This window comes from Bombus pascuorum, chromosome 3 (genome assembly GCF_905332965.1).
Source record: "Bombus pascuorum chromosome 3, iyBomPasc1.1, whole genome shotgun sequence".
NCBI lineage: Eukaryota > Metazoa > Arthropoda > Insecta > Hymenoptera > Apidae > Bombus > Bombus pascuorum.
This window is the reverse complement of record NC_083490.1, coordinates 6541003-6568395: the sequence shown is the minus strand read 5'-3', so window position 1 is coordinate 6568395 and position 27393 is coordinate 6541003. Positions and strand designations below refer to the sequence as shown.

Sequence of the window (27393 nt, the reverse complement as noted above, 5' to 3'; positions counted from 1 at the left end):
AAACGGGCGGTCAACGGCGTAACGACGCCACCCGCCATTTTAAGGACGAACCTTAAAGGCTATAACGCATGGTAGACGACCGTAAGAACAGAGCTAGTGAACAAATCAAGTATATATGTATCACCAGCTGGGATGTAAAATGCAGCATCGCTAGTAATATAAATATTCAACAACGTGTGCATTTAGAAAAGAAAAATTAATAGCACAACAGGACTAAAATTCATAACGAAATCATGAGAAATTCATTTTTCCCTAGAAATAGGGGAATATCTTCTATTCTTCTATTACTGAAAATCAAACATTACACCACGCCTCTTAATCGATACAAAGTTAAATATTCTGCGTTCGAAAATGCGTTCGAGTCCAAAGAAACTATGAACTTACAGAAACATCCTTGACATTTCTTTTTCAATGTTTATGGGTATCTTGTCTATCTTAGAATAGTTACAACCTCCAAATGTGAAAGGACTTGTGATGTAACTATGAATAGAGACGATTTTCGTCGTTTACGTAACTGGTCAATAAAATTCTTAACGAATAAAAATATAAATAATTAAGCAAAATAATTAAAACTCGTAGTATTACATTGTGTTCGAACTAGTATTGTACATAGTACATAATATAATAAATGTATCAAATGCGATTTATAAGCCCTATTTTTCTAAATTAATAAATCGTTCGATCGTAGGTGACAAAATTGATAATAATAAGAATGGTTTTGTCAGTTTTGTGAAATAATTTACAGTAAAATATCGTACATTGTACTTATCTCAAGCTTTTGGGTATCCGAAAATTGAGCGCCACTGCGCCACGTCACCGTTAGTTTTCACTTCTGTTTTCCTACTCTGATCTCTGCTCTTTAACTATTCTACCTGCATTTCAGGTACATTCTTATTTTGTATATTATATGATATTTCTCTGCATGTATAGTAAATAGGCGTGTAAGGTTGTGGATATTTTTAACCGCATACCAAAGCAAATACATCCGTACGAAACTGGATACAACCGAAACAATTCATAAACGTAGTATGTATTACTCGCATTATTTTTTAATACATTTAACGAATATCTATAAAATTATAAACCATACTTGGTCTAAAATACGCAAATGGTAAATATTTTTCACGTCGACAAAATTACGATCATACCGGTAAAAGAAAATTTTTCAAGTCCGTGCGATAATTTACCGTGGTAAACTGAAAGAATAAAGAGAAGTCATCCCTAATAGGATATTATATCTTATAATCTTCTTATTTCAATCACGATCACATATAGAACCTATTAAATATATTTGTCAAAATATTAAATCGGAAATTTACCTCCATCATTCAACAAAATAGTTTAAGGTTTTATGGTTTTTAAGTAAAACCTAATAAAAAGTAATAATAGTGATAATAATTTTGAAATTAAGAGTTAACGAAATGGCTTGTAAATAGATCGTCAAGTTATTCGGACACTTTCTTTTCTAGACGCGTGAAAGGCGTGCCCAGTGGATCCACGGTTTGAGTGACACTGTCGAACAATAACTTCGTGCCGCTGCGAGCTCTCAAAATGGCTGTCCTCAGCTATTATTACTTCGGGGAAAAAACAAATGACGGCGCGCTCACGCTACGAGAGAAGAGACAGAGCCAAGGCTCTTCTTCGTATAACGCACACCGCGTACGCGTGTGTACGTAAGGTGTGGGTGTGTACATACGCGTGCAGGATCCTCGATCTACGTACAGAGTTAAAAACATCGAACCAATACACCTTACGCGTGTTCCTGAATTCCGATTTTATCAAATAGATAATACCGCTCCTTTGTTACACGAACGTGTAAACAAAATAATAAGTAACAAATAGATTCGCGCGACATTTCTCTGGTTTATCGGCCATGAAATATCGTACATACATGTACATATGTACAACGTTGTTAGAGATTCCGGCTTGGCTAGAACCGACTGTTCTAAAGCCTGGCAAACGTTACGAAGGCACACGACCATGCAGTCGTAAAATTTTCAACGAAATTATCGTTGACCGTGCCCAAACTGCAGCAACAACAAAGACAGTCTACCCCTAAATGTATGCACAGAATCTCTGTGTATTTCTTTTTTCGGTCAGTTCGTTACACTGGACTGGAGGATTCATGGGCAAATAAGAAATATTTCGATGAGCCGGAAGGTTCGTAAATATCGCATCAGAGTCGCGAGACTCTTGTCCTCTCGTGTCAAGAGATACACACAGATGTATGTCAAGAAGGTAAACGAAAAAGTAAGCTCCAAGTTTCATGCATGCTATCATATAAACTATAAACTATATAGGTAGAAAGAACAATACGATGTGGCTTGGACTTCGTCGAATCGAATTGTCAGTGCGTATGTACATGGAGACATATATTATATATGTAGTTATATAAGATAGGCTTTGTTAGAAGGAAGATAGAAAGGAAATAAAGATGAGTTTACCGTTTGAAATGCTCTCGTATGCGATCCTCTCGGATGTTTTCCGGCAGATTTCCAACCCACAGGTGACGTGTCTCTCTAACCATTTTGCTCCGAACTCTTCATTTGGGATCGGATGTTGTGGTATCGTTTGGCGGCACTGTACAACGACACACAACTTCGCCCGACGCTAATCACAGCACACTCTCACCACACACCACCGATATTCAATACCGCCACCAGGTCGGCCAAAGGAAACCTCTCTTTTTCTCTTTGCCGACTTTCTTTTCGAATCGTTGTTTGCTCGTTTCGCCACGAAATCAATAAGTAAATGATCGATTCGGATTTGACGGCACAATTTTTTTTATTTGGATCGAGAAGAAAAAACTTTCTGTAGCTCGTATAGCTCGCGACACACACGCGACAAGAAGCAAAGAAACCGTTACGTTACGCGTATTCCACGACGAAGGAAGGAGCTTCCTCCCACTTCGACACTCCCAATTTAATCACTGGCAACAAACAGATTATCACTAGTCACTAGCCGGAAGGTGGTGACCCCAAGCACGATGAGTGCTGTCGTCAGGGCAGCGCCGTAGAACGATCGGCCAACAAAACAGGGTGGCTACGGAGATTTCGCGATCAAATTTTTGCGTCGCTACGTACGCTGACGACAACCACGACAACGACGCCGACAACCACGACAACGATGATGACGATGACAACGACGACGACGATGACAGTGACAACAACAACCACGACGACGGCGACGACAACAACCACGACGACCACGAAGAATTGGAGTAAGAGCCTCGATAGTGGACACCACTGATGGCAACGGTTAGAAGAATCAGAACCGTCGCCGAACACCACATCGTATACCACTGAATCGCGTATGAAGAAAGGCGGTTAATCACACGTCACACTAAGCACACCGGGCACAATGCGCGGGCGATACATCCCAGCGCATATTTGCCAAGCATTATTACACTCGCGTCGATCTGCCTTGATGATTTTCAACGACTGCCGTTTTCTTGATATCGTGCACCGATCAACAAACAGAGCCTTTCCGGATACGCTTTCAAACTCTCGCGTAAAACCCCACTTGAAAAAAAAAAAAAAAAAAGAAAACAATCGATCCACCAACGGATGGAACCGTTGATGTTTTCTTCCTGGCAAATATTAGAACGTGCAACTCTTTGTTTTCCACCTTACGCACGACACACTATATTCCTTTTCCTCTTTCCTTTTACTTTGATTTCTTTTCTATGACTTCACTAACGCGCGTAGTCGCTTCTTTCACATCACTGTATCATCACCGCTTGGTATCTCGTTAATGGTATAACACGTCGGATATATTTCGTTAGTAAAAGCGAGGCGCGGTTTCCTCTATCTTTTTTCTCGCGTTCGTACACAACTCGTCGTGTCACATAACATGCATTGATCGAGAAAATTAATCGTATTATTAGTGCAAGTCGATCGCTACGATGCACGCTTGTATATGTACGTCTTAAACGCACTCGCTTCGTTCACTCGGGCCATGTAACGCGGATGGAGCTGGCTTCGCTCCTTCTCACTGCACTACACTACTCAGAGTGACGTCACCGTGGCGGGAGCGTAGTATGGCTCGCTGGCTAGTATCTCTGTTGGTTGCGTGGTGGGGGACACCACGTAGGGGAACGAAACGAGTCTACCTCGAAAAGCGGCGACTTGCAATCGCGATCGTCGCACGCCAGCCGGTGAAGTGTACCTATGGTGGGGGAAACTTTTCGTACATCCCCGTAGGGGAGAGAGTTGGAGGGACTCGTTCGAATCGAAGCAAGGACAGGTAGGGAGAGAGAACTCGGGTCTCCAGGAGAGAAGGGATAACGGGTCGAACGAGCTAACCTGAACCCCCAAGCCGCGCATCGTCCCTCACCATCACTTCCTCTCCTCTCGTCTCTTCACTTCGCCTCTTTTCCCCCGTTCTCCTCTGGCGAATCGTCCCGCACCCCGTGTACTCCTCTATCCTCTTTTCTCCTCTCTTCTCTTCTCTTCCTACTCCGTAATCTCTTCGTCTTCTTCCTCCTACCTTGTGCCTCCTCCGCCGACGCCACTCGTCCGCCATCTTTGTTCCACGCTCTCTATCTCTTTCTCTCTTTCAATTCCGCTCTCACCAGGGCCGGTTTAGGGGCAGCCAATTACCCGGGGCATCGGTACTTTCTACCAAGAATAAAGATGGAAAATCGGATTATTACGAAAATAAAAGTACTTAACTCTTGTGACGTGCTCTCTAATCAAGGAAGTAACGATCAAACAAACGCGTCGGTTCGATGCTGTGTACAACCTATTAAAATATTTTCTAGTTCAAACATGAACGGTCTTTGTATACGAATACCTTGGATACAGAATACATACGAGTTACGATATAAGAAATTTATGTATGCACACTTCTATTTTGTTTGATATCGCGATGCTATTTTATCCACTATAGAGGCAAAGTTTAGACATGAATCATGGAACAGGACATGATGTAACGAGAAATTTTATTTCTTTCGAATACGCTAATTTAGCAAATTATAGAGGTCACGCTGCGATGCAATTTTTATAAATAACGTTAATTACCGTGTAAAACATATAAACATAGAATACCGAGAAATATCGTAAACAGATACAATGAACGATATACGAAAACGATATCGAAAATTCATGTACGTTCTTTGTGCATTGTATTTCTAATCGCATATATTTAATTTCATTGAATTATCACTTATTTTTGCTAGTATCGTATTCAAAGTTCAATCTAAATAGGGGAATAATGCGTTTTGAAGCGGTATAAGGCACCTGAGTGCATTGAGCCGGACCTGACCATGCTCCATCTTGTTTCCGCTAAAACCGCGTCGAAGTCGTAGATTCATGGCGTCGATCTAGTGCTGCGAATTCACGAGACGTATCGTTCGTTTGTCTTTTACGTGTCGTACCTTCTTTTAATGGTTCGCAACGGTTCGTTCGTATGACATTAACTCTATTGGCGACAATATCAAACATCCGTTTGTCGGTTAAAGTACGTCATCGAGGCTAGAGAAAGCGATTTCCGTCGCACTCGAATTGCTTCGTCCGAAAACGAAGGCAGTTTCACGACTGTTTTGTAGTTGAGAACGCTTTGAACGAGAAACGCCTATTGCGTGTTCTGTACCGGTGATTTATAGCCATCTTCTAACGTACAGTACCCATATACCTATACATAAAGATGTTCTTTGTATTAAATTGTAAATGGTATTGTAGTACAATAAAATATTGTGAGGGCTTTTCACAAATTATATTGTTAAATAAAACTTTATGAGTTTACGTTATAATATCATGTATTTACTGTAATTTTTTTCTATATAATTTACGTCTTAAATCTTTTACTTATTTTTAATGTCTCAATATAAATATATATTTATGATGACTAACGAATAAAATACAATGAAACATTTTACTTTTTTACGTTTCTTTACCTCAAATGAATAGTAATAAACTTTAAAGAATTCCCGAAGTTTGAATTTTTTACAAGATACTAGTTTAATCACTAAAACAGTAGTGCAAAAATTAGGTACTGCAAGAGCAAAAAAAGTGTTAGAATGAATAATGTGAAAAATGTCGATAACAATGGATTTGTATTTTAGTATACTTGCAATTTGATTTTGCGACGTATAATTTACCGAACCTCGATTGGATTATTTTAGAACTATATCTTTGTTTGCGTTATATATATATATCTTTTATTTATCTTTTATTTATCGAGACATATTGTTTTTTTAATTGCATAAGACGGCATAAGTGACGGTGGCGACAACCTCCAATGAAGCAATCTAATCTTACAGTTGTACACTCAGTGCCACCTGTAGGAAAGATAAATATTACAAACTTATTACCTACCAACAATAAGCAAGAGTAAAATAATTTCATATTGAACAAACAAAATTGTTTATTCTATGTAAGCACGTAATTGCAATCTTTGGTTATACATCCATAATATCTAACCTTTCTCGCAGTATGTCAATTTTTAATATTCGTACGAAGTAATTTAAGATATATAAGTATTAATTTCTTAATTTCAATCTTAGTCATATATTTTTTCACGTATATTATCGCGTATCTAAGTAAAAGAAACATGTCATTGCAAGATAAACGTTCAGAAATTACAGTACATACAGAAGAACCATCTATTTTATCATACGATGCAAACGAGCGGAAGTTGGCACGCAGACTTCGTATACAACGACGTATACAAGCACGAGATAAGTAAGGATCGTATAACATTTCAATAAAAGTATCTTATATAGTAAATATATTAATACCATACATTTTTTCAACGATAGTAGAAGAAAGATAATAAATAACAATGAACTCGATCATATTGTCATATATTTTGAGCGTATATATATAGATTTGGGCAGAATTGTAAATCAATTGTTATCTCTTATTTGGCTAATTATTAAATAACTAATTAGATGTCAGATAATATATAAAACTGTTAGGTAGCAGTATCTATTGCGATCAGCAATCTAAAACTGGTCGTACATCGGTTAAATTTACTGGTAAAGCGGAATAGTTGTTGGTTAGTATATTTTGATTTAATTTTCTTATGTCCACAATGCCATGTAATAAATGCCATGAAAACGCAGAAAATTTAAGGAACACCTGACAATAGTTGCGAATTATTTTTGCATAATTACACAAAATCTTTTCATACTGTTTACAATGAGAACAGATGATGCAGTGTATTTACATATATACACATGTTTGTACATCTACGGCGATTTCACAACCAAAGGCTAATTAAAAACACACAACATAATATACATAATTAGCTGAAATGTTACATAATTTTATAATTTTGAACATTATTGAAGGATCTAAATTAAAAATACAACAACTAGAATCTAAATTAAAAACTATAGCGACTTGAAATTACCAGAGGATTTTAATTAAAAATTCCTACATCTACGTATCTACATTTTTTGGTTTTGCTTTAACAAATATATTAATATATTAAAATGTATTAAAGAATTTACATACACAAGGATTAACAATTTGTAGAAACAGGCGTGAAAAATAATCGATATACGTTTTATCTCTTTCGTATATGTTTCGAACAGATTGATACACTGTAAAACTACTTGTATAGTTAAATCGTTGGTCAAAAGATACGCAGCCTATGCGTATAAACGATCTTCCTTTAATTTTCGAAATATCGAGAAACACGCGTTTTTCATTCGTAATTCCGATAGCAGAGATAGAAAAAGTATACCTATCTTATAGATACCGCTTCCGAGAGTTAAAAGAATTAACACTATTCCGACGTTAGACAGATAAAAGATCAAGATGAAGAAATCGAGGAAATAACTCCTATCGAGAAGCAAATATTCGATAGCATAGAAGCCTTGGACAAATTAGCCGCAGAAAGCGATGAAGTGGTATGTATGTGCGATTCGAATCGCAAATAATTATTTTTCAAGAAAATACACTTGAAACTCTCTCGAGTCAACAAGTAACCAATTAGGATGATAACTCATAATTGCTTCGACGTAAGAATCGCGAGTTAACGAACGATGTTTTATCACGTGATGTAGGTTACAGGCATCAGAGTGGCGAATGACGCGAAGGAACTGCAAAGACGAAAAGAGATGCGAGAGAAGAGAGAAAGATTATTGGAGGTACTCGAAGAGGAAGATAAAAAATGCACGGAGAAATATCGCGAGATCACGGAAAAATGGCCTGTTATACTTGCATCGAAACATCCGCTGGATATTCACGAAGAGTTGGAGAGTCAAAATGCCAAGTGTCTCGAAATCTTAGAGAAGAAGGACGCGTTGATCGCGGAATTGAAACAAGAACTTGATAACGCTGATCTACAGTACGCCGAGGATGTAAATAAACAGAACGAGGAGATTGATTTGCTTATCGAAAGGATGGAAAACCAAGTGAGTAATACGCGTCTCGAAGCCTTTTGTTTTATACATTTACAAGCGATACATGCGAAATGTTTTCTTTAGATACGAATAATGAGCAAAGCTTATCGCCGAGAGGTAGAATTGATCGAAAGTGTCATCGAAATGGAACGGAAAATACTTTTGGAATCTTCTTTGGAAAAATGGAATGTACTATTTAAGCAGCTCAAGGACGATACATTCAACGCGAGAAAAAAAAGGAAGGAAATAATGCGCGAGTACGAAGAAGAAATGCGGAAAGCGATGATACAGCATCAAGAAGAGTTTAGGAAACAGAAGATTATGTTTGAGTTAGAGATACAGAATCTTCAACAGGAGATACAGAATATGAAAGCCTTCTGTATGATGAATATCGAAAAATTGGATTATAATTATGCGGTGCTGAAACGGCGAGACGAAGAGAATACTATCGTGAAGAATCAACAGAAAAGAAAAATTAACAAGTTCGTGCCAACGTTAAATTACTCGTCCTGATAATTTCAGTCGCGTGAGTCGAACGGATCTATTTACGTTTCAGGCTTCAGGATGTTATTAATAATTTAAGGAAGACTTACACAGCACTGGAAGAGTCGACAAGGGCGGAAATTCAAAAGATCACGAATCAAATACTAAAGTCGCATACAGCTATAATAGACTTGGAAGAAAAGTCGAACCACCTCACAGTCGTCAACGATAAAAAGTATATGCAAATTTGGGACATGAATATCGAAACTGCGAACGAATTAGTTGATAAGGTACGATAACAATGTGTAATTAATGAGAATAGTCAGGTTCGGTGATTGTATATTTCAGATTTTAACGGCAGATAGAATTATACACGAACAATTGTTAATAATGGACTGGCAACCACCGGAGGTAAAGTTATTGAAAAAGGAAGAATTACCGTCGTACTGCGGAGCGATGTGCGCCTTGAAAGCAGGTAAAATTTACTTAAAGAATGATTTATTTAAAAAATCAGACGAGCTGTAAAATTTTTTGATCTTCGTTCAAGAACAAGAGGAAGCCAAAAAACGAAAAACAATATCTAAATCATATAAACCGGTGACTACCATAGAAGAAATTAATTTAGAACGACGCTTATTAAATCATATTCTTAAACTAATTTCCGAACACTGTGATTACCTTATCGAAGACACTTTGAAGAATTTACTTTCCGATTACACAGAAGAGGATAAGCTGCTGATTCGATTGGACAAAGCATTTGAGGTGATGTTTTCCATATAAATAATATCATTATCGTGTTGTTATAAGTTAGGTGTAAACATGATTGAATTTTTAGGCTCTAAAAATTACAGCCGAAGAAGAACTTCAATTTTTATTGAATTTTTTCTTACCGTATGCATATTGTCCCACGTGTACGGTTAAAACTGTAAGCACATCAAGTGTTTGTGGACAGTCTGCAGAAATTACGGAAAGTTCTTCGTCTCTGTACGTGATATATCGTTGATCTTAAAAGGAAAGTCATAAAATTGACGTTAACTGTAATAAAATATATCGATAATAAACATTTCAGAACCACTATTTCTGATGTTTGTGGCAGCGATACACTTAATACGGAAGAAGCTAAGTTAGTGGCAGCTATGGAAGAAGTACTTTGTTGTGAAAAACTACACGATGATGGTCATGAAAGTGACATTGTTATGAGTAGAAGCGTTCCTTCGACCGAAACACCGCCTGTTAATACAGAAGTTGTATCGACTTGTGTATCTGAAGGCATTGTCGAAGTTATTGACAGTACGTAACTGAAATTGATCTATTTAAATTTTTTCTCAATATTACCAATTTATCAAAGTAAATTTACTCAATCTATTTCCTTCTGTTATTTATTAATCTTACATCAAATTGTTGTTATTTTTATTTGTTGGAAAAATCGCACCAAAATTTAGCGATATTTATTCAATGAAAGTAAATTATCAGTTATTATGTTACTACAATTGCTTATATTAGTTTTTATTCTTGTAGCAGATGGCGAACCAAAACGATCATTAACCTGCGATAAAGGTCATTTGTTGACAATTGAAACTGAATTTGTCTCAAGTGCGTTAAAAGAATTTGTGGAAAGATACGAGTTCGTTAAAAAAGAGGTATCACTTGATAAAAAAGTAATTAAAGAGAAAGTCACGATATCACGTAATATAACGGACGACGATATAACTGATTTTTGGGAACGATATAGGAATATTTTTCCGAAAGATAAAGAAAGACTATGGGATAATCTATTGATTGGTCTTAAAAAGTATTATGAAGTGCTAAAGGAAAGACATCAATTAAATGCTGAGACGCAATCGTTACGAAAACAGAATGCAGAAATGCGTCGTTTATTAAGCAAGTATACCACACAGGTAATGCTAAAATAATATAATTGAAATATTTCCTTGTTAACTTATGTTTACATTACGTATATCTGAATTTCAGCCTGAAACTACAATAACGGATTGAAAAGAAAACGGAATTTCGACAGCAAAATTTTTATGTTGTAGGATTAATAAAAAATTATTAATTATTATTACTTACAACATTATATATTTTTCCATTAATTTTTAAATGAACATATATACATTCGTACATTACATCGGTACCTTCTTGCACTATTTCATCTAATATCAGGGACAATGTCAATCTTTCAAACATATCTTAGTTTTTAATGCAACATCGGCACTTTGTACAATGTGTTTTTAAAACTTTTCTTAATTATTAAGTACATCTAACAAAAATTTACATGTGATTTCCAATTGAACTAATCGTGTTTCAATTATATGTATATTTATATTATATCCTGAAGAAATAGTGCAAAGAGAGAGGTTTATATCTTAACGCGGCAGAGCCTCCAATGTTCATGAATTACAAAATTATATATAACATTGTGTATTTACTTATTCGTATATGTGAATGTCACTTAATGTTCAAAATTTAAACATCAAATTAATTTCATCGTCAAAGAATCATGATTCTACTTGGAATGAACTATTCTTCTTGGAAAGAATAAAACATGTACTTAAATAATTCATATATGTATTAAAATAGAGATATTCATTTTATTACGCTATTTTCCTATGTCTGATTCGTGAAACCCCCTGGTACAAAATTGTTTGATAACGATTGAACAAAATTCTTAGGATTTACACCAGGTTTAGGTTTTTTCCAATATGGCAAAAATCTTTTTTTCTTTTGGGTCCTAGCTTGTTTTAATTTACCAGTATGCTTTTTCGATGTTATATGCTACAATTAAACATAAATTATATCATTAAAAGGTAATATTTATTTACCTTATTACTGATAACATACCACATTATATTGCATCTGAGAATTGAAGATTTTATTACACATGCTGCATGAAAGCGATACGCCTTTAGACACAGTGTTTTCTTGGATATTCATAGTTGCAGATGCCACTGAACTGCCAACATCTTTGTCAGTCCACCCACCTAAGCATCAATGTGCGATCAACACTATCTATGTATCACAACCGCTGAAGCGGTTATATGTGATAATAAATCAGCTTGAACACTACATTCATGCCATAGAAAAAGCAACCATTAATACAAACATTATTAACAAAAGACCACCATAAGATTTTAATGATGTATATATGTGTGTGTATAGCGAATTTTACCTTTTCAAAATAAAAGAATGTATTTATAATATATTATATTATTTTATGTAAACCTTCTCATAAAAATTTTTGATTTTTCATTTGTGTTACATAATTACATGGAAAGGTATTACAATTTATACCTGCTATTGAACATAAACGAAATTTAATTAACAAATGGTTTTGTACAAGGAACTAATAATTGATTTTAATTCCATTATGATTTAAAAACTGGATTATTTGAAGTTATTGTTTTATAGAAGAAAGTCAAGGATAGGAATAAAAGAGAAATGTAAGAAATAGCAAAATGCATTTCCACATTATATATTACTGAAAGGGATACAGTGAAACTGAAAAGGAGCCAAATTATTTTGTAAACAATGTTAATTTTATTAATTATAATATGTAACTAATCAACTCGTTATCAAGTTATTATTTTATGGCAATATACTCAAAGACAAATCGGTAATAAACAATAAATATACAATTTCAATTTGGTAGAAATAAATAACAAACGATACATAATAAATAGATAACTAATAAATAAATACCAAATTATGATGTATAAATTATAACGAACATGAAAGTATCACCAAGCATTTCCACATTGATTGGTAAATGAAAGCTTTTAGGTTTAGGCAGAATTAAGTCTCTATTAGCTCATAAAAACAAGTGGAAAGCAAAAGTAAGCAGCAGTGTTAAGCATGCAAATGTAAATAACAATAAAGAGTAAATTAGTACAGCAACATTCTTTTCTATTACTTTATCCATACACAAAGTGCGACTACATTTAAGCCCATATGGTAGCGGCTTTCGTACCATATAACGTGTATTACCTCTCATAGCTTTCTTTTTGTGCCGGCTCCCTATAGAAAATAAAATTTATTTAATACATTAAAAACATACAAAGGTATGAAATAAATCTTACTTTGTAATATACCATTTAAATGTGTTTGAAGTTGTTGTATTGAGTTTAGACACACATTACACACATTGCATTTCAATCCATTTGTTTCTTCGTCTTTTGTAAATGCTACTTTGGTTTCTTCAAGAGATGCCATTATATTTTTGGATCTAATCTGTAAAACAAGCGTATGCCTCTATCTGATCTGATGTTATTTTGTTTTATATATGTTTTAGAATTCATGAATGATTCTTTTAATTGCATGTGTGTTACCTCATACTTCAACTTTTCATGTCTGTATTTAATTGTCTTATAGTAGTAGTATAGTATGATTCGTTGCTTTATTTGCACAAACCTGTTTAGCATGACGTGCTCCTTGTAAATGTGTATCTAATACTGTTTGACTGGTAAACGAAAGGTCACAATCATCACATCGAACAGGGGGTTTCTTTGTAGGTAAATTTCCCATTATATTATCTACTACTGCTTTGGTTACAGGATCATTGAGGCCAGGATTTATTACGCTTTCTGACGATACAGCCATTTTTGTAACTAAAAATTTCATATCGAAATCAGCAAATTTATCAATAAATTAAAATTAAACTTTTATTAAGTTCAAATTTTATTTTACGATAATATAGGAATTAAAAGTTATGGTCACCTGTTATATTGTGCTGAAATTGAAACGGTTATACTTCTTTTTGAAGTTACAGTAGGTGTGTACGAGATATATTAATTTCAAATAGAGGTTATTATTATTAACATTATCGAATATTATCAAAAGAACTAATATTGTATAATACATATATATATATATATAAATTATTGAATTATATATTATATAAAGCGTACCTATCTGTTGAGCTTTGTATATCGAAATCAGATACACCACTGTTTAGTTTGTGTATTAAATTGTATGTTTTCTTAATGAATTTCGAAAAATACTTAGGGGGCAGCAATGTTTATAAAGTTTATAAATGGGTTATCTCTTTAACACTTTTGATACAAATTCTCGAGTTGGTTGCCTGCTTTTTTTAGGAACATTATATTCGGGTAGTAGCAGTTCCTCTATTAATGGTTCGATATTACATTTGATAGGCCCCAAGAGTTCCTAGAATGTCGTCACTTAAGGCGCGTTTAGTAATTGTATTGTGAACTAAAATACTGCGCACAATTAACTTAATATAACACGTAAATATTTAAAACGAGATACACGTATTTACGACGTTGCTTTATTAAATCGAATTAATGCAACAATAAGAAATAGTATTTCAAATTACTACTTTATAACATTCTAATATTTGATAAACAATTATTTCTTTCTTATTAAATTTTGGTTATATATGTATATATGATTGTTATTACAAAATATACAACTTTTACTTTTAAATGCGTCATATCTATATCGTATTATCTATATATTTGTTCAGTCTGTTGTTAGTTAGATTTGAAATTCTTGAACGAAGTATTTTATTTCTCAGCGAGATGGATATACATTTTCGATTTAATAGAAACGAGATAAAAGATTGGTATATCTGTGTAAACATTTTACGTTCTTATGATATTTTTTTGGCTAAATACCCACTGAGTTAACGCGCAATGGGTGAACCGTTGAAAGGGATTAAAGTTCTTTATATAGAGAAAGTTTGTCCATGAAATATGCATAAAATCAAACAGGTGAATAAAGCTTTGCGAAAGATCGATCCAATCAGCGGTTTTGGAAGTGCGATGTTGGTTGTGGTAGAGCGTAATATTGGCGGTTTAAGAAGGGCAGCCAATTAGAAAAGTTGACGAATATCGTCGGTCGGTACTTAGGTGCGTGTGTTTGTACGAGTGTATATAGGTGACGGTCGTGAAATATAGTAGCAGCCATCTTATATTTTGTGTCGGAGAAAAACAATTTGGCCGTAGAAATGTTTCGCGATTGTCCGTGAAGCCGCTCGAGAACGGGAGGCGTGCTCTCGATGAGGCGTGACGTTTTTCGACCCTAGCCCGGACCACTACAATAGCAAAGGTTCGTAAAATGCTGCTTTCTTCCTCGGCTATGGCAAAAGCGACCCCCACTTGCGAAGCGCTTACGAAGAATCCGGTTTCGCAGTCAAAATATTCCGCCGTTTCTTCCGTCGCTTTTTTAAAAATAGAGTTGCCCGTGTTGCTCACTGCTGGGTTACGTTCTGTTGACGACGGCATCGTGTCGTCTTCGAGTGGTTCGCGTAAAAGTTATGCAATCAGCTGATCATCCAGTTACCTTCTGTCACTTGTCAAAGATAAATGTCAAAGCAATTGGTCTAACCTGACACGCGTATATAAGAGTCGGACATGCATGATACCGGAATTAAGAGTGTATCTACATCGTTGAAAATTTTTCCGCCATAACGAGTGTCATAAATGGCGATTTATAGAGGTTCCCTGTCATGCAGGTGGATTGGTACGCAGGATATGAGCAGCTTGTCAAGCGCAACCTGACTCTGCTCCCCCATCAAGAAGCAGTGCAGCAGCAGGAGCCACAATCGCAACAGCTGGCTCAGCAGCAACAGACTGATATAATGACATCCATGTTCGAACAACAAATTAAAAGCGAACCCATGGGGTTTTATTCTGTTGCTTCGAGCCGTTCAGATGGTTCAAATTCTATGGTGAATTTGTCGGATGATCGTGAAGACCTTTCTCAGCAAGAAGGTCACCTACAACCCCAGCAACAGACTACGTTACAAATAAGTCAGCAACAGGGTCAACAACAAACTCAACAACAGAATCAACAGCAAACGCAACAACAGGGTCAACAACAGCAGAGTCAGACTGTGCAACAAGAAGTTCCAAACCGTCAATCTACTGGACAACAAACTGTGAAAGAGGGTTCACGGTCGAAGCCACAGCCCTGTAAGGTATGCGGCAAGGTGCTATCCTCTGCTTCGTCGTACTATGTACATATGAAGCTTCATTCAGGCAACAAACCATATCATTGTACGGTATGCGAAGCAAGTTTCTGTCGGAAACCATACTTGGAAGTGCACATGAGGACGCACACAGGAGAAAGACCTTTCCAATGTGAGCTGTGCTTGAAAAGGTTTACTCAAAAGAGCAGTCTTAATACTCATAAACGTGTGCATACAGGAGAAAGGCCGTATGCCTGCGACATTTGTCAGAAACGTTTTGCAGTGAAAAGCTACGTGACGGCACACCGTTGGAGTCACGTTGCTGAAAAGCCGTTGGTGTGCGACAGATGTTCTCTCACATTCACGTCCAAGAGTCAATTCGCAATACACATCCGTACCCATACTGCAAGTACCACGTACGAGTGTAACATATGCGGACGTACCTTTGTACGCGATAGTTATCTCATACGACACCAAAATCGAGTACATCGTGATATGAATCAAAGCAGTACGAATCACAATCCATCTACGCCCCAGAGTACCGGTGCTGGCACTCCAGGTACAGGTTTCGAAAGTCCGGTTTGCGATTTACGCTACAGCGAAGGACCTTCCTCGTTGGACGGCTTAGCAGGTTCGAAAGGAGGGATCGCGGCTGAGATCGCGAGTTTAGCCAAGCAAAACAATCTTCAACTTCCTCTACCGTTGCTACATCCGCAGACTACCAACTAGTGTTTAGACGACAACGTGTCCGAGTCCCTACCGCAACATCAACAGTCACCGCAGCAAGTAGTATGTCCCACCTCGGCGTCCTCGCCGTTCACACTTAATTCACCAGTGTCTCACGAGCACACCACACCGCAGAGTGTCTACCAAACGACAGGCTCTTCCAGTTCGCTGGATAGCCTCAACTCCCAACTTTATCCGCAAATATCGTCATCCCCCATAGATTCATCGGAGTCGCATCATCAATCGCAGCAACTGCATCGCGGCATTCCTCCGCCAGGGCTTCACCCTGCTCTGTATCTCTACGCTCAGTACTCGAATACTACAAGCAGCTCTCCCACCCCGTACCCCGAATATATTCAACGCAACAATGAGTAAGTCAGTTTATGCCAGCAATCACGATTTTTACCACGAACGGAGTGACGATTCGCCCGAAACGCGAACTCTTTGATCGCGTCTCGTTTAATGGTGCTGGTTGAACAAAGTGCCTAAAGAGCATCCACTTTCTGGATCACGACGGATGCTTAATCACAATCGTCGATTAATCGTTGATATTAAACAATTTTTACGCACCGACTAATTTTTATTTCGATCTTTTAACAAATGGAGTGGATCAATTGTGAATTGATTACCGTTTTGCACGTGTCTATCTCACTTACATACTTCTCGGTCCATTTAATGGATTATCTAAATACAGACGCTGATAAGCGTATTTTAACGAGAATGAAATAGCACCGTTCAAAGAGACGTGCACCACACACCACACGATCGACGAATCGATTCGTTTCCACGATCGTTCGATTTTCCTTGTTTTTACCAATCTGTCGTGGTATATCGATGTTAGCATAAACTAACGCGCGCGCGCGTACGTTTCTACGCGAGTTTTCCAAGTTTCCGCACTTCTTGATTTACCTGTTTTCCAATCACATCTGCGAGTACATATACATATATATATATCTATGTGTGTATATATATTATGCGCGAACCATTACACATACACATATTTATATTATATTTTTAAAGGAGTTTAGTCACTTGGATCTGTGATATAGATAGTAATTATTAACTACAATGTTTAAACTATTGGTTTACTATTTTGATGATATCAAAATGAGGAAATATAAAAAAAAAAGAAAGCAATGTCACGGAGCGATGTAGCTATCAGAATTTAAAGGACATTGGTCTCTACCGAAGGTGTTTGGTAGACACCCTACCTATTACTTTTACAAACAAACAAATATAAAAAAACAGGAACATTACCGTTACTAATACTACTACTACTACTATTACTACTACTACTACTACTACTATTACTATTACTATTACTATTACCACTACTACTACTACTACTACTATTACTACTGCTACTACTATTACCACTACCACGACTACTACTACTGCTACTACCACCATCACTACTATTACTACCACTACTACACTATTAGTACTACTACTCCTACTAATACTATCGTCCTCCCTCCACTACCATTTTACCACTGACATTTCCCCAGCTATATATTAGTCTCGCTATTATTACTACTACTGCTACCATTAACGCTACCACCACCACCACCGCCACTACCACCACCACTATTATTATTATTATTATTAGAAACACGCAAACGTTAGTTCATTTTAGCAACATGCATACCGCGTGTGTCTATAGGACATATAATCCCAGTCGTCATGGTTTTTCTTTAGCCTTAAACCGTGGTTATTTTATTATTTTATTCTTCTTTCTTGTCCTTCTTCTTACTCGTCCTTCTACTCTGCTTCTTCTTCTTCGTCTTCTTTTTCCTCCTCCTCCTCCTGCTCCTCTTCCTTCTCTCCTTCCTCTTACTCGTCGTCTTCTTCTTTTCTGTCCTTCTCTGTGACATTTCGTTTTAGTCGTATCCCTTCGAACTAATTTTTCCACGTGCCCAATCTTTATGCGTGTCTAAACGAATTAGAAACGTGTCCGAAGGTGTCGGTACTCTTTTTATCACGTAGGACTATTGTACAGCTTATGAATCAGTTCCATAGGTGTACTTACTTTTCACATATCGAAGTGTATTGTACACACAAGGTACATATTGTACATACGTATACATATACATATAGATGTATTATAAAACGATGAGCGGATGTGCAGATCGTACTAAGTACTAGGAATGTAATAGCAGGGCTGTTGATTTTTCTTTTTGATTAATGTTAGGTATTAGTTTTTAGAGATTACGATTATTATTACTATTATTACTACTACCGCTATTATCATTGAATATTATTAACGTTCTGATTATTACGATTATTATCGATCTTTTCAACGTTAACGCCACAAAGTTTAGATACAGAAAACGGGGGAACCATGACAGTCGCGAGTCAAAAGAAAAGAAAGGAAAGAAAACGGATAAAAAACGCGAGAAGGAATTTTCGTTTCATTTGAAAAATTTCGCGCACGGTCCAGTACGCTGTGTATGTTTGTTTTAACGATATACGAAAATAGATAATGGCGTGTGCGCGCACGCGTGCACGCGCCAAGCGATTTCGAATCGACAGCGCCAAAAAAGAAAGAAATAGCATACACGCGAGTTTTCCAAGTCGATCAAAGCGAATCAAAGAGTAAAAATTGGTAGAGCGGGAAAGAAAGGGAAAGAAAATCGCGAAGTAAAAAAGAAACGAACATAATTGTAAAGCAGGAACGGGACAAAACATAGATATGATTTAAAAAGTGACAAAAAGGAAACAAAGAGAGAAAGAGAGAGAGAGAGAGAGAGAGAGAGAGAGAGAGAGAGAGAGAAAAGTATATTCGCGTTAGCGTGCCTCGAACTCCTTTGTATATCGTAGGGTCTGTCTCGGCGATCCTTTCTGTCTTCACGCTGAAAACAAGAGGAAGAACAATTCTCTGCGCGCGTATGCCTGAGGCTTTTGATTTAAAACGAGACTCGAAGTCACCGGGCAAGACTGATTTTTAACTCGCAAACGCTTGCGAAAGAACACAAACACAAAAAAAGAAAAAAAAAAAAAGAAAAAGAAACGAAAGCAAAGAAAAGGGAAAAAGAGAGGAAAAGGAACGGTCTTTTTTTTTCGCCTTGCGTTTTTTTCTTTCCGTTGGTTTTTAGGTACACGCGAATGTCGCACGTAATATTTGTATACGTATATATTTGTATTCATGCGAGAAAGGCGATAGGACAAAGTTCTGTTCGACATTCTTAGGTGCAATGAGAACGAGAGAGAGAGAGAAAAAGCGATGATCTTCATGTTGGCTAGTCATTGTACAGCTCTATGAGATACTAATCGTACTACTAAAGCTGTGATTAATAAAGCCTCCGTGCATATGTTCGCGCAGCTCCTAATTAGTATAGTGATAACGTATTTTGTAGCTTGTTACGATTGTAAGGTACACAGTAGATAAGCTCGTAGATATACCTAGTAAAAAAAACAAGAAGTTGCAGTTCCGAATTGATCGGTCGATTTTTCATTCCGATCTCTATTTTTCTTTCTCTTCTTCTTTTCTTATTTCCACTTCTATCCCTTCTATACTTCTCATTTATTTCTCCATCTCTTCTATTCTTTTTTTCTTCCTTCCACTTTTCTTCCCCTTCGTTCCTTATTCCTACATACGCTTTCTCCTCCCAGTGGTCTCCTTCTTACCTCTTTTTCTATTAAACGTGCCTTTCCGGTGCTGGACAAGCTGACGTATCATCACGTGAGAACAAAAGGAAAGGTTCGAAGGAAATGATAGAATATAACGAGCGTCGCTCGTTTCAAGTATCCTGCGAGTTGTTATGTTATTTGAGATAGCATCGGGAGTTTGTCCTTTTTTTTTCCCTATCCGTTTTTTTTCTCGGATTTTATCTCAGATTTTTATTCGTCTCGTCCGTATTGTATCGCTGCATCGTTCATTTTCGCGAAGCGTACCGTGTGAAGGATCTTGTGAGAATAGATTTTACGTGTGTCGTTTATAGTTGTTTTCACGTAGCATTTTGGTTTTTATAGAAAGATGTAATTATTCTTAGGAAGTTTCGTTTGTTGTTTAGGTTTAATTGCGTGAAATTTGTGTAGGGTGATGAATCGGAGATTAACGTTTAGTAGCAGTATTACGTGTAATAATAATAATAATAAAAAATCATATAACATAAAAAAATATCAGTAATCTCGCAAGATTTCACGAAAATATTCGCCCATTGACGAACCGTACTACAGGAATGATGTCGAGCAATTTTTATTCTCACACGTTTCGTTCAAATCTTTTGTATGAATGGACGTGCTGATGGAAAATTTGTATGGTTGAATTCCTTTTGTTGTTTTCATCATCGACGCACCCTTAAATTTATTTCTTGTTTGTACTCTTATAGCGTAAGAGTTCGTTTAAAGGAAGCGATGGTTGAAAATTTAAATCAGAGAATCTACTGCTTCATTTTGGCATCATGTATTTCTACATTGTCGTCAAACGTTAAATCTTAACAATGAGCTTATTTTCGTAAATGGTTAAAGGCGATGCAGAAAATTGACGTTTTCGATTTTAGAAAACGACGAACGAACAACAGTCGCTCGATCGACAATGTCGATTTATTTCTCAACGAACCTTCTTTTTTTTTTATATATGTATCGATGAAAAACGACGAGAACTGTTTCACACAATGCGCTCTAGTAACACGGTTGGTAGGTACGTCAGGAATGTTGTCCAGCATCGAAACGTGCAAACCTCGTATCTTCCGGATCATTTAACGATCTCAGTAATTTCGACCGCCATTCCGCGGACGTAAGTTAGTACGTAACACGAGAATTCTTATTTTCGTTCGTGACGTGTATATCAAAGATCCGTGTATTTTTCATAAGAAGAAGGGAGGAAGATAGGTCCTTTCTTTGAAAGAGCACGCGTCGGACCAATATGTAAGAAAATTTAAAAAAGTAAACCAAAAAAGTGGGAAAGAAAGCAAAGTAACAAGAAGAAGATCGATGGAAAAGTGCGTAACAAAGAAAAGAAAAAAGGGTAAAGGAAAGGACAGTGGATGAATGGCAGAGAGACAAAGGAACGCGTATTTGGACGATGTGGGCGATGGATGAATTAATTAAAAAACATCTCGCGCCTGGTGTCGTCGTACATCACATAGAAATACGCTGCATCTCTTTTCTTTTTTGTTACCTTCTTTCTTCTATTTTGTTAGTTTTTCTTTCTTGCTACTTTTCTTCGTTTTATTCGTTAGGACGCGAGAAACACGCGATCGGAATGTTAATTTCGCGTTTAGCTGAGAGTAGAAAGGAAGAGAAAGGTCGAAGGTGACTGGTCTCGCGGATGTGTTCCTCGCAAAAATTGTCCTGGTCGAGCTTTTGTATATACACATGTATGTATACACGTTGTACGTAGTTGACCTGTAAAGGAATCAAAATGGAGAGGGGGGGATTAAAGAAGAGAGACAAATAGGCAGATATCGTATAGTATATCGTAGAAGTGCCACCCACCTTCTAGAGAAGTCGCGTAGTTAAGCGATTACACGTAGCAGCTATTTTTCAATCGAATCTCTTGAGGTCGTCGTCGGTTTAGAATTTTCTTTGTTATACACGGAACCAGCATTCTTCAAAAATCCTTCTCGTATAATACGCGAACCTGTCTTCTTTCGTTTAACGAGGGTCTTCTCTCTTAGCATCGATCTCTCTCTCTCCTCCCTTTTTCGTTATTTCTGTCTTTCTCGTTCGTTGAAACGAATTTTTAACGTTTAAAGTATTATTCTTGTATCCACGACCTGTGTATATAGTCTTAAACTTCTCATCGTCCTTCTTCTTCTTCTTCTTATATTGTTCTACCGCGAGTGAACGCGAGAGGCAGAATGTCCGAGCTGTTAAAAAATTTCGTCGTTTTGAAACACGCTTCTTCGGTGTCACGAAGCTCGAATCGTTGTCGCTCGCGTTTTTCCTTTTGTCGTTTTTCTTTATTTTTATTTCTTTTTTTTTTGTGTTCCTGCATCTTCCCTTCTCTTTTTTATATGTGTAGAGAGAAAAAGATTCGTCGATTGAAAAGTTAGAGAGAGAGAAAGAGAGAGAGAGAGAGAGAGAGTAGCGACGTAGATGTATCGATTTATTCTTCTTATTTTGTACGAAAACGCGGAACAATTTTGTGCTGCGATTCCTCGCGTCAACTTTTCTTCGCGGTGATACGCGTTGGAGAACGCATCGACGAAACACGATCACAGCCATTTGTATACGAGAATTGTTCGAAACAAGTTATTATTTGTTGCTCTAAAGGGGAATCGAAAGAGAAAGTCAGTAAAATGTTATTATCGGCATTCGTGAAATATGGGTGTCTTCAGGAATAGCGATATTCCGTGCAATGTGATTATTGTGTTATCGAATCACGATATTTTTTACATGACCGTTCTAAAAAGAAAAAGGTGACTATAATTTATATATGCATATATACATATATATATGTATGTACATGTATATATATATCTATGTGTGTGTATATGTATATGTATATGTATATATATATATATGTATGTATTTGTTGAAAATATTTTCATTTGTATGCGATTAAAATTGCGTTCTCATTTAATGATTTAAATGTACATACGTTATCACGATAATTATTATTATATTACATTATATTATTATCATTATCATTATTATTATAATAATTATTATTATTATTATTTCGTGCTCGCCTGTGTCAGTATTATGTTTCTCATTCGAAATCTCGACGCATGCGGATCAGTTCGTCTCACTCATGTCTTTGAAACCGTGTCCAAAGGGACGCTTTTTCGCTATCTGTTAAATAATAACGACGTTTGCGCCGTTCGATTCTCGATCTACTTTCGTGCGAAGCAAATCGTGCGTTTTCTAACGATTTCTTGACGACTACTTCCTGAAAGAGAGGTTATTTCAAAAGTGCAATATATTTGCATATTCGACGCATAAATGTCGACACGCTAACAGGATTTCAAAACAAAGATGTATGGGTATTTGAAAGATTCAAGGATTTTTGTAAACTCGACTTAAGTATTTTAGGGAGCCGATCAAAATTCAAAGGGTCAGTTAGTAAATAATTTTATATATGTTTTTTTTTCTTTTTTGACATTAAAACTATTTACGTATTTATTATGTGTTAGTTTATTTATCTATTAAGCAATATTATCCGATTCAATCGGATACGTTCTGTACGTGGATCTAATCCATATCCTAAAATTTTTATCTTATACAATTTTTTAAGTTATGAAAGTTATATTTAATCTCAATTGGTACTTAAAATATATTTTTCCTTTATCTATTATCTAATTGTAGTTACGTCAAATGACTATATTTATTTCGAATTAATATATCACGGTGTTTAAAGTTCCTGTATATCAAGCACGATGCTTTGAAAAGGCAATGTGGTTTATTTTGACCTTATAGTACCAATTGAGGGTTATTACTACCTTAATGATACCTTTACATAACACGTTCGTACGACTGGGATAATGTAGTCTAAAGTATTACAGTATCGTGTTTAACACGCATTCTGTAACGTTATAAATTATTTGTCAAATGATTTTTCGATTATTACGAAATAAATCTCGAACCAATTTCTCAAAATCTCCTATCACTCGATAAGTATTTTCAATTTTGTAATTTCTTTATTACGTTAATTTTTAATATTTTATAATCACAAGATCAAAACGTACTTACGGGATAAGAAATATTCAAAGTTTTAGTTTGATTTAAGATTAAACTTATAATATTCGTCATCTTGCGATACAGAGTTAAATGTATTGTTATGAAAAGGGAAATTCGAAATTTTTACTTCATTGAAAATAAATTTATATCGCGTTCCAAACAGCAAAAATTAATCGCCCGAGAAGAGATTAGAATTATAATTTTTGACGAGTCGACTGTAATTTTGAGCACTCAAAAATACCCATGATCTAAGATGAGATATTTAGAATTTTTATTTTTAACACACGTCCGCGATGCTCGATACGTACTTTCAAATAGCCATACGTTTTCATAAATAACGTCTAGTGCTTGTCCTTTTGTACCGAGAATTTCACTGTTCAATGTTTTCATTGTAGAATGGCAAAATTCAATGGCATAGAGTTCAAGGAAAATTTGTCGCAAGACGCAATGTTTATTCGTCGAACGACATAAATCATCGATGATAATTAACATTTCTATTTACGAAACATTGAGTAAACGGACATCGATAGACTGTCTTTATGATAAAAGAATAAAGGAAAGAAACAATAACAGTATTTAAAAAGGGTTGTTTCTAACGCGATACTCGAATCATAATTGTCGTAGAGTTACCAAAATATACTCTGTTCTATTTGTTATTAGACGAGCTTTTGCATGCGATTCGAATAAGATTCGAAAGAAAAATACGTTGATTTAAATAATCGAATTAATTTAAAGAAAGTCGATTCGATACGAAGAAATTGACCAATTTAAAGGAAATATCGATTCAAAGAAACCTTTTACACAAATATTTAAATGAGAGCAAATTGTTCCAAATCGTAGTATCTCGACTGGAAAATTAAACGCTGACACTAGAACTACCATATTCGACGATGCGATGGAGTTCGAATTTTTTGTTTTTTCTAACAACAAGCAGATGCTTTTTTGGCAAGCTTGTAGTTATATGTCTTTACTTATTTATTTACATAATCTCTTATGTGCATATATATGTATATAGTATACTCAAGTATACATTGAAGTTAGCGTAGTTCTAGTGTTAAATTGTTCAAAAGTACAATTTAGTTTTTCATATTATCGAAAAAAAAAGAATCAAACGTGTGTAAAAAAAAGGCAGAAATAACATGGCTGACATGTACCGAATTATCGGTATAAGACTAATTGTAATCGGAAAGCTGCACATTATCCAATGATATTTCTCGTTGATTTTGATGAATTTTCCACACACGTGTATGAAAAACATTTATAAACATTTTATTCGTAGATATACACGAACGAATACTCTATACGACCTAACAAAGTTTATCAGAAATAACGTGTCAGGGATATCGGTCCAAAATGTCCTGTAAGAGAAAATCACCATCGCCGTACAAATTTCGATAACCGACATTCATTTACATCGTTTTAATACCGCCATTTATACCGACAAACTATTTTCAACGAAAAGAAGCGTACGAAAGAATTAGAAGACCATTAACGAAGTTTAAAATCGTCGCTCGGTTTGCCATAAATAGTACGCGACATAACAAACATTTTATGCAAACGATCGAAATCCGAAAATGATAAAGACAGAGTCGCGAGACGGGCAGTGTCTGGAAAGAAAATCTTTCGTTCTCTACCTGAAACTTCGATCGACCATCGAGATAATAACGAGAAAAAGATCGAACGAAGGCGTTCGCAGTTAGATTTTGTTCATAAAAGATATAACCTAGCAAACACGAAGATGGCACCCCGCTGGGGGTAGCCATCTACATGCTATATTTATTTTTATTTTTTTTTTTTTTTCATCAATAAGATAAAACACTTTACCAAATGTCCTTCAGGACAAATTGCAAAAAAAAAAAAAACCAAAATAAACTAAAAAAGTTAGATTTTGTCGTTAAACTGTGTCTCGAACTGTAGGATGCTACAGGTGGACGAACGTATTGTTCAGATACATTTTCGAGTCAGGACGGTGTGCACAAGAAAACAGCCTGCCATACGGTCGACTTTCACGTCTTCGGTTCGGTTGTTCGATTTTTCGCATGATCATGATCGTACAATTCGTCCATTGGTATTTAACAATTTATTCTACTATCACTACATATCTCTATTCTATCAATTCCTTCACGATCGACGCGAAGGTTTTGCGAAAGATCTCAAAGTACGTGTTTCGATTTGCTTTCTTCTTTTTTTTTTCCTTTCTCCCTTATCCGTTCGTTTCCGTGTTCGTCGTCAAGAAAGATCGGTCAGTCGAGAAATCGAGTGGATTGAGAATTCTTCGCAGGAAATATTCACGAGCCGTGCGCAGATTTGTTAGACCGCACTGTGTTCCACCGGTGATCGGTAGATTTCGTCGAGTCCCGATGAACGTAACTGGTTGTAATAGCTGGAGAATGGTGGACAAATCTGCGTTAGATATCGCGATACGACGTTACATTCGATAGCAGCACTTTTCGATCTATGCGAGGATACTCCGCGAGTGATTTAGGTGCGAAGCGAAGATTTATTTTCGAACACCGGCTGGTTCGAGTCGGCAAAGTCTCCCCACAAAGCTGCAAATCTTGCAAATCTCTTGATCGTTCGATTTGCTTTTCTTACTATCTTCATATTTTCTCTCGTCCTATTCGAAATTCTGTTCGACACTATGAATCGTATATAAAAGTAACGAGCAATAAACCAATCATATTCCTATCCTACTTACCACGACCAAGTACGTATTATCGTTATGCAATTTTAAGGAAACGCTCTTAACGAGATAGACAGTGTACACGTTGAACACATTGATAACGACGAAGCGCGACAGAAAGTTACGATTCGAATCAGAATTTTTCGAAACCATCGATTGAGCTCTAGATCAAATTTATAGAGGCGAAACGGAAAGTGAAAAGATACGCGACGATTCTGCGATCCATGCAAATTAGATTCCGATGCATTTATCGAAGATGCGAAGGTACGAAGAACGTATATTAATAAAAGATCAAAGAAATGCAAATTTTTTTATTAAATTAAAAAAATATACGATTAAACAGAAAGAAAGAAATGGAAACGGGAAGGATCGCAGTATCGTGGCGTTATTAGGCTAATGATAAAATAATAAAAGCCACCGTCTGCTTTTATGTTTGTTGACTGGATATGGCCATACGGCTCGAGGCTCGAAACAGTTCCTGATCCGGGTTCGAACACTTTTTTCGGTGCTTCATCGTGCAGGCTGATCGGCCCTATATACACATTTGTGATACTCGGTTCCGCGCAGCCCTGGCTCGGACGTTGAATACTCTGG

At 36.2% G+C, this 27393-nt stretch overlaps 5 protein-coding genes across 17 annotated transcripts in view; 2 read left to right on the top strand and 3 right to left on the bottom strand.

The window, feature by feature from the left end:
* The window catches only part of LOC132905375 (protein split ends), a 117272-nt gene extending 113242 nt beyond the window's left edge, over window positions 1-4030 (bottom strand). For all 6 annotated transcript variants that reach the window (XM_060956604.1, XM_060956609.1, XM_060956608.1 and 3 more), the window contains exon 1: window positions 2445-4030. In XM_060956604.1, coding sequence (XP_060812587.1) covers window positions 2445-2527 — 83 coding nt within the window. In that variant the 5' untranslated portion in view covers window positions 2528-4030. The remainder of the gene's footprint in view (window positions 1-2444) is intronic.
* Window positions 1-27393, bottom strand: part of LOC132905424 (protein obstructor-E-like) — a 74890-nt gene that overhangs the window by 12112 nt on the left and 35385 nt on the right. The window lies entirely within an intron of this gene.
* LOC132905387 (dynein regulatory complex protein 1) lies at window positions 6429-12036 on the top strand. Of its 6 annotated transcripts, none has more exons than XM_060956659.1 (11): window positions 6429-6683; window positions 7750-7858; window positions 8015-8365; window positions 8438-8835; window positions 8910-9126; window positions 9185-9311; window positions 9384-9598; window positions 9672-9820; window positions 9906-10126; window positions 10358-10734; window positions 11773-12036. In XM_060956659.1, exons 1-11 carry the CDS (start codon window positions 6553-6555, stop codon window positions 11863-11865), a joined length of 2388 nt encoding a protein of 795 aa, XP_060812642.1. In that variant the 5' UTR covers window positions 6429-6552; the 3' UTR covers window positions 11866-12036. The 6 variants fall into 6 exon arrangements, with proteins under 6 accessions (XP_060812642.1, XP_060812641.1, XP_060812643.1 ...); XM_060956658.1 differs by having other exon boundaries at window positions 10355-10734; XM_060956660.1 differs by lacking the exon at window positions 11773-12036 and adding an exon at window positions 10808-10901 and having other exon boundaries at window positions 6523-6683; window positions 10355-10734.
* On the bottom strand, window positions 10893-14012 carry LOC132905429 (zinc finger protein 385A-like). Of its 2 annotated transcripts, none has more exons than XM_060956734.1 (6): window positions 13741-14012; window positions 13244-13440; window positions 12925-13063; window positions 12821-12850; window positions 11678-11817; window positions 10893-11611 (listed from the first exon to the last, which is right to left on the bottom strand). In XM_060956734.1, exons 2-6 carry the CDS (start codon window positions 13430-13432, stop codon window positions 11444-11446), a joined length of 666 nt encoding a protein of 221 aa, XP_060812717.1. In that variant the 5' UTR covers window positions 13433-13440; window positions 13741-14012; the 3' UTR covers window positions 10893-11443. The 2 variants fall into 2 exon arrangements, with proteins under 2 accessions (XP_060812717.1, XP_060812718.1); XM_060956735.1 differs by lacking the exon at window positions 13741-14012 and adding an exon at window positions 13550-13694.
* Window positions 14312-22720, top strand: LOC132905410 (zinc finger protein 717-like). 2 transcript variants are annotated; one of them, XM_060956712.1, is made up of 2 exons: window positions 14312-14902; window positions 15309-22720. In XM_060956712.1, exon 2 carries the CDS (start codon window positions 15435-15437, stop codon window positions 16491-16493), a length of 1059 nt encoding a protein of 352 aa, XP_060812695.1. In that variant the 5' UTR covers window positions 14312-14902; window positions 15309-15434; the 3' UTR covers window positions 16494-22720. The 2 variants fall into 2 exon arrangements, with proteins under 2 accessions (XP_060812695.1, XP_060812694.1); XM_060956711.1 differs by lacking the exon at window positions 14312-14902 and having other exon boundaries at window positions 15303-22720.

What these genes read in the sequence shown, in the direction of transcription:
- LOC132905410 (XM_060956711.1), top strand. Translation starts at nt 15,303, where the DNA reads ATGCAGGTGGATTGGTACGCAGGATATGAGCAGCTTGTCAAGCGCAAC.
- LOC132905429 (XM_060956734.1), bottom strand. Translation starts at nt 13,432, where the DNA reads ATGGCTGTATCGTCAGAAAGCGTAATAAATCCTGGCCTCAATGATCCT. An exon ending in GAGCACGTCATGCTAAACAG is followed by an intron (nt 13,064 to 13,243) that starts GTTTGTGCAAAT and finishes CTTGTTTTACAG; the next exon opens with ATTAGATCCAAAAATATAAT. An exon ending in CTCAGATGCAATATAATGTG is followed by an intron (nt 11,612 to 11,677) that starts GTATGTTATCAG and finishes GTTTAATTGTAG; the next exon opens with CATATAACATCGAAAAAGCA.
- LOC132905387 (XM_060956658.1), top strand. Translation starts at nt 6,553, where the DNA reads ATGTCATTGCAAGATAAACGTTCAGAAATTACAGTACATACAGAAGAA. An exon ending in GATTGGACAAAGCATTTGAG is followed by an intron (nt 9,599 to 9,671) that starts GTGATGTTTTCC and finishes TTGAATTTTTAG; the next exon opens with GCTCTAAAAATTACAGCCGA. An exon ending in TAAGCAAGTATACCACACAG is followed by an intron (nt 10,735 to 11,772) that starts GTAATGCTAAAA and finishes GGATATTCATAG; the next exon opens with TTGCAGATGCCACTGAACTG.